The 6,849-nt window shown below is 41.4% G+C and overlaps 1 protein-coding gene across 1 annotated transcript in view; it reads left to right on the plus strand.

Annotated features, from left to right (window-relative positions):
• Positions 1-52: 52 nt before the first annotated feature.
• LOC103156367 (rab GTPase-activating protein 1-like) overlaps positions 53-6,849 on the plus strand; it is an 11,095-nt gene continuing 4,298 nt past the window's right edge. The window contains exons 1-7 of the mRNA XM_007578376.2: positions 53-1,254; positions 3,192-3,266; positions 3,370-3,480; positions 3,962-4,066; positions 4,163-4,246; positions 4,360-4,431; positions 4,546-4,791. Coding sequence (XP_007578438.1) covers positions 1,144-1,254; positions 3,192-3,266; positions 3,370-3,480; positions 3,962-4,066; positions 4,163-4,246; positions 4,360-4,431; positions 4,546-4,791 — 804 coding nt within the window. The 5' untranslated portion in view covers positions 53-1,143. The remainder of the gene's footprint in view (positions 1,255-3,191; positions 3,267-3,369; positions 3,481-3,961; positions 4,067-4,162; positions 4,247-4,359; positions 4,432-4,545; positions 4,792-6,849) is intronic.

A 6,849-nucleotide genomic window follows, 5' to 3' on the forward strand; every position in this document is an offset into this window, starting at 1 on the left:
TTTGTGTGTGCATCTTTTACTACTGTGACTCAGAGGGGACTGAAGTCACAGCTTCAGTGGAGAAATATTTATATACACAAATTGACCACAAAGGTATAAACATGTGAAAAAAGAACAAAAAATAAAACAGTAAACTCAAACACAGAAGTGAAAATCAATAAGAGAAGTGAGACTTTGGGGGGAGTAACAGTGGCTTTGTCCTGGAGAGAAATGACAAAACGACAGACTTCACAGTCAAATGGAGAAATTAAAGAGAAACTCGCGTTAAGGTGGGACTTTGCAGCACGCAGGATGAAGGTGTTGGGGTGCGTACAAGTGGCGTGGCAGAGACTTTCCTGTTGTTCTGCGTCGGTATGCGTCGCCCTACCTGCTGGGCCTGTTTGCTCTCCGGTCTGGTCGCTCGGCCCATGACTATAATAGAGCTACTGCACCAACGCCCCCTGGGAAAAATATCACAGATGCCACATCATTTACTTCTTACACGCACGGCAGGTTTGACTCGACAAGTCTAGCAGGTTCACACGGCATCGTGTCAGAGTGTGAATAAAATAAGGGGGTAAAAAAAACAAAGTGCATGTGAAAAACAACAACAAAAAACTGTTTCCTCTTTAAACCTATATAAATGATTTTTAAACCATTTAACTCGGCTAAATGGACACTTGCAGGTCGTAAACAGCTGGATTTGTGCGTCAGAGAAGAGGACAGGTGAGATAAGAAATGTAAACACAACCGTGGGCGTGTCCAAGGCTGTGTTTCCTTTCACACTCTCAGGTCGTATATAATCCCTGCTGAACCTGGTGCTGCACACACACACACACACACACACCACACCTCTCTGGTGTTGCTGTGGGAAGATTTCTCACCTTTGGACTGCAAACAAAGTTTCTTTCCTTCCGGGAGTCGTGAACTTCAACCTCACCTCTGGCCTTTTAAGATCTTTTGTGTGTGTGTGTGTGTGTGGACGGCTGTGTCTTCAGAGCGAGTTAAAGCGGCGGGGTCAGAATCGTTTTGAACTTGCTTCACACCTCTCCAGTCACTCTCCTGCATCTGCAGGTGGACGTTCTTGGCTTTTCTGGTTTTGAATCTTGGGCTTCACGCAGAAGCGCTGTGACTGTTGGGGTCTGTTTCGGAAATCCGGGCGCGATGATGCAGGAGGTGTCCATGGTGACGGCCTACGACGCCAGCGCTATAGAGCAGATGAGTGAAGAGGAGATCCTCGCCTGTCTGGTCGCTGACACAGGGCCTACGTTCAATGTAAGATTCATTCCCTCTGGAATGTTTTTATTGTGGTGTTAATGCATGAAAATGCACTTTGGTTAACAGGACAGGTTTTTCATCTCTTGCAGGTTTTAAATATTTTAATTTAGTGAAATATTTTTACTCTCCCTGGGTTTTCCTTTTGCCTCGAGTTGATCACTTTCTACACTGACTCCAATCAAGATTTCCATCTCTGATGCCAGTTTGAGTCATTTAATATCAAGTATTTATTGATATTTTTCTCAGTCCAACATCTGCATTTTTCACATCACAGGCTTGAGGATTACATCACCGAAACATAATAAAGTCCTTCAAACGTGTTCACAATAACAATGGTGGCTTTAAATTAAACTTTTGTAGTATCTCTATTTTTATACACACAATTGCGTTTGGGAACATCTGTTTGGATTAAATGTACCAACAGAAACGTTGTTTTCTTGACCAGCTCAAGCGTTTACTGCATAAACTGAAAAATATTGGTAGATTAAGCTTTCCTGTGAATCATTAAACTATTAAGTTACACGACCACTTGTATTTTACGCTTTTACCGCCGGGTTTGTTGGTCTCGTTTTGTTGTGACACCTGCTTCACTGCATTGTCCTAAAAGGGAACTTGGCATCTTCTTTAAGTAAAACGATCGACTATCTGATTCAATCATTCCTGGTATGTGAAAAATAGACATTATTCCACAACATTGGAAAAAAAATCCCCATGCCATCATACGTGAGCCACCATGCTTCACAGTCTGACAAACTGTCTGCTCTCTCCAGATGCCAAAGGAAACATTTTGCTTTCATGAGTCCAGATAAAGGTGCATCCTCTCTTTGTGTTCCAGTTCCTAATATGCACTGGAAGCTCGTCACCATGTGTTTTTACAGCAACATCATTTTTGGGGGGATTTTTGCCAATGATAGCTTGGCTTTACAACTGTTTGTTGCTGTACTCACAGGTAAGTGAGGAACCTGATCATTCCAGATCCTCTCTGACCAACCATTGGCTGAAAATCTTGCATTTTTTCTTTCGATCCTTTTGGATCTTCCTCCATTTCTTTCTGGGTTTGCATCTCCCATTTTGAGATCCTCAAAACTGCTGAGGTTGATCAGTGAGGACCTCTGATCCAAGCACTTCTACTTATTTTGCATCTTGAGTTTTTGATATGCAAACCAGTCTAACAGTTTGATAAAACCATCCACATTATGTTTAAATCAAACATAAGAACAAATAAGCTTACAGTAGCTTTCTCTGTTTCAGCGTCTTTGGAGAAATTTTCATATGTAACACGCTAATTTTTTTATTTTTTTTTTTTACTTATCTGCTTTTACTGCTGATTATAAGAGTTAAGATAAGTTACTCCCTTTAAGTACAGATCTTTTTTAGCTCTCAAGTTCCTAAACAAAGTCATGCTTTCCTGTTTTGAAGCTGTTGTTTCGCTTTAGATGAAAGGCAATGCCTCTGACCCACTGTTTCATTTTGAACAGGAAAGATCACCTTTATGCAGAGCGCTTCAGTTTACTTTGTCTCTCTGCATTCCTCACGTGAGCCGTCGCTGACTGGCATGACAAAGCATAAAGCCCAACACCAAACACAATTCCTCCACAAGTCAGATTTCTGATTCGCGACACCCTGAAAAGATCTTGGATTCGTCGTTTTTAGGTATTTAAGACACGAAAATCCATTTCATGCTTTGCCTTAAGCCCCTTCCATCCCCCATAATTCCCCAGATGCGCTGTAGATTACCGCGTCCCCCATGTACTCAGCTTTATCTTATCTTTGATTTATCCTTGTTTGGATCTCGTTCTGAGGCCTGTTCTTGATTTGTCAAGCTCATCCTACATATCTCTTTATGGGAGAGATGGATTTCTCCATTTCATCCAAACGTGTCAGGTTTTCCACATTAACAAGACGTGTCGTTTTTTTCTTCTTCTTCTTCCAAGGTCCCCACAAAGAAAGTGAAACTCGGGGAAAGTCGTCTTCAGATCATGGACGATGACCCTGTGGACAAATACTTGGTCAGAATCGACTCCTGTCTTCCTCTTTCTTTTTCTGAAATGATTTGATTTTCTCTCTTCAGCTGCAGAAACCCAATGCTTTTTTTTCCCCTGCACTTTGCAGAAAGAAAACCGTCAGCTCCAGCAGGCCAGCCTTCGCCTGGAGCAGGAAAACGATAGCTTGGCGCACAGACTAATCACCAGCAAGGTTGCTTTGAGGAACTCTCTAGACGAGGTACTACTAAGAGGTCAAACTAAGAAAGGCTAAGGTTTTGCATTTCAGGACCTCATTTATATCGCATCCCAGCTGTGAATACGGCAGCCCGGCCGTATTCACAGCAGCAGTCAAAAGTTTGAGGGTTTGTCAAGGTACAGCCGCAGCTTTCCGTGTGCTTTGTTTTTACAAGATGGATCAGCTTATAGAAAAAGGGGGTTTTCTTACAAAACTTTTCCTGTATTGAGCTTCATCAATCTTCTCACCATGTTTCCTTTCTCGGCATGGTGTGTTTTGATGCTGTGTTTGTACCATGACATTTTGGGTTAGGGTACAAACAAAGAGCACCTTCTTCCACGTGTGTGCCGCGTCAAACTGCATATCGAAGGGGAATACCTACAAAATGTGAAAAAGCAAAGGGGGATGCTTTTACAAGGCATCACCAATATAATGAAACAAGCATGTAATGGCGAGGATCTGAGTGTATTTTCATGTTTTCCAGGCAGAAGACAGAGTAGACGAGCTAACCAAAGAGCTCCTTAAGATCCAACATCGACTGCAGGCAACTGAAGACGAGAAAAGAGGCAAAGAGGAAGAAGCTGCCATGGTGATAGGATTTTTTTTGTTTGCAGGCTGTTGTAAGAAAGAAAAGTTAAAAAAAATATATATATATATATATATATAAATCTTTTTTTGTGTGTAGCTGAAGGAAGTGTTTCGCAGAGAGCTGGAGAGGGCTGAGCAGGAGATTAAAAGATCGTCCGGTATCATCTCCGACTACAAACAGGTACCGGCAATTGATGGCACCGTTTGTGCAATCAGTGTCCTTCAGCGTTCTCACAGATGCATGTAGGTGTGATTGGAGGAGGTTTCGTTTGATGAAGTCGATCTGTCTCTCAGATCTGCTCTCAGCTGACGTCGCGTCTGGAGAGACAGGAAGCCGCCCACAGAGAAGAGTTGGATGCACTCAAGGTGAGTGCTCCACTCTTGCTGCAGATGTCTGCTTTTTATGTTATTTTTATGTTGCACTCATACTTTTTTTTGTTAGTTGTACAATCTTTTTTCTTTCTAATTGTCATCTTCTAGAGCACAATAGAGGCTTGCTCCCAGTGTCGACACGTTGCAGAATCGATCCCCACAGGCCACGGCGCTGACACACCGGTGCATGTGGAGGCCGAACCAGGCGGGCGGGAGTCCGACGAAAGCCCCCGACAGGAAGACGGGAACGGGAAGGACCAGGAGAAGGAGTCTCTGAAGGCCCAGATCAGAGCGCTGGAGAGGGAACTGGCCCAGACCAAGCTGCAGGTGGTGGAGGCCAACTGCAAGATTCAGGTAAAATCTGATTGTCTGGACATGTGCAGACCAGCAAAGAGCCGTCAAGATTTTAATGAGGATCAAAGCTTTAAGGCGTGATCTGCCATGTAGTACGCATGATGAGGTTGATCGAAACATGGAGCATGACCCCTCTCCCATTTGTTGTTTGCGGAATCCAGTCAGCTGAAAGACAATTCTCAATTTACGTTAAAGGGGGGAAAGGGCTACGTAAAGCAGATGTTTTTAGCTTTATATCATGTTATGTTTTTTTTCTCACAGATCAGCCCCTCTCCCATTCAGCACCTCCAAAGTTAGATTTCAGGGATTCCCCCAGTGTATCATAAGCCTGGCGGGCCTCCAGGCTTTACTTGTACCCCACCAGGCTTAGCATTGCTTATTTTTTTAAATTCCCTTTAAAATATTTGCATTTTTTAAGACTTTATAGTTGGTATTCAGGTATTAATCTTCCAATCTTTCAATAACACATACTCAAGTGATATTTTCAAATTCCCTGTCAACTAAACATTTTTTAACTCAAAAGCACGACGGGCCGCTGGATGAATGACCACCGGGCTGAGCAGGTTTACTTGGGGAAACCTTGGATTTCTTTTATTTCATGTTTGACATAATTTATAACTGAGGGTGATATAGAGGGTGGGCCATAAGTTTCCATGCGTAAATATAAACATCTTATAGTGGACAACCGTTTTTATTCTTGTGGGACTCCATTTCCAGTTTTCTGAAACTTACAAATAAGTTTAGCCACAGTGTCGTGTGTGTGTGTGTGATGCTCGTTCCATGTTTCCTGTTAAAGTTTCGTGCAACCATGCGACTGCTTCCCGATCCAGCAATCAGTATAATTTCAGTTCTTTGCTCTTTTGTCAAACGGATCTTCTTGGGTATCTGAAATATAACAGAAATATACATTTTACATTCTCTTAAAGATGGAAACTTAAGGCCCATCCTGTAGTTACTTAATTGTGCGGTAAAATGGCACTATGTGCCTGGAAAATACATGTTACCGCCCCTTTAAAGACAGAATTGGTTGTTTGTAAAGATATGAAATATAATATATATATCATATATTATATATATCATATCATATATAATAACCACATGAGCAGTAAAAATTAACCCATTACTCGTAATAAGGAAGGGCCGTTTATGTTGGTTTATTTTATTAGTTTGCTTCAAATATGGTCAAAAAATATAAAACCAGTAAAAGAAATAAAGCTATAATCTAAAATAACCAAAAAAAAAATAATTATAATATATATGTGTGTGCATCTTTTATTTAAACATGAAAAATAACTTAGTGAGATTAAAAGCCTCTTTTCCAATGTGACCTGGCCAATAAGAGATTTTACACAGATTGCAGTATAAAACCCCAACAGGGTTTCTGAAATGCAATAGGAAGAAGTGGAAATTTCTTGTAATCTTGTCCAGTTCCTCTGTCTCAAAACGGTTGTTTCGTCACGTTGGTGGATTCATCATTGGCCATGAGATGGTGACGTTTGGGCATTCCTGTGTTTCCACACTGACGCTTTTTCCACATTTCCACTCCGCAGATAGAAACACAAAAGTTGCTGCTGATAGAGAATAAATATTCTGGAAGGTGGACTCCTGTTCAAGGACTAGTTTGGATTCTTATCAGAAATATTCACCTTATCTGCTGTAGGAAGATGACAAAGTGCAGAGAAGTGGAAGGCTAACAGCTAGCTAGAGGGTTAAAGTACCATGACAATCTCACAAAGTCACTAACGGTCACACAATCACTTTACACAGAAACATCAACAATCCGGGTCAAAATCTGTGACGTAATGTAACCAAACATAATGAAGGAAAGCCTTAAGATGCAAACACAAAGAAAAGTAATTCTATAATCTGCTAGAGAGATGTAGTCTTTTCATGGTGTTGCAGCAACATAAGAAAACCAAGAGAGGAAGTTGATAGTTTCACCTTAGTCAGGGTTTGAGCCAGAAATCCTGACACTGTCAAAGATGAACTACAGTAAATGTCTCTGATTTCCAGAAATAATTTTCACAGTTTTCCAGGAAATTGTTTAATTTCCAGGAA

This window comes from Poecilia formosa, unplaced genomic scaffold (genome assembly GCF_000485575.1).
Source record: "Poecilia formosa unplaced genomic scaffold, Poecilia_formosa-5.1.2 Scaffold476, whole genome shotgun sequence".
NCBI classification, from domain to species: Eukaryota; Metazoa; Chordata; class Actinopteri; order Cyprinodontiformes; family Poeciliidae; genus Poecilia; species Poecilia formosa.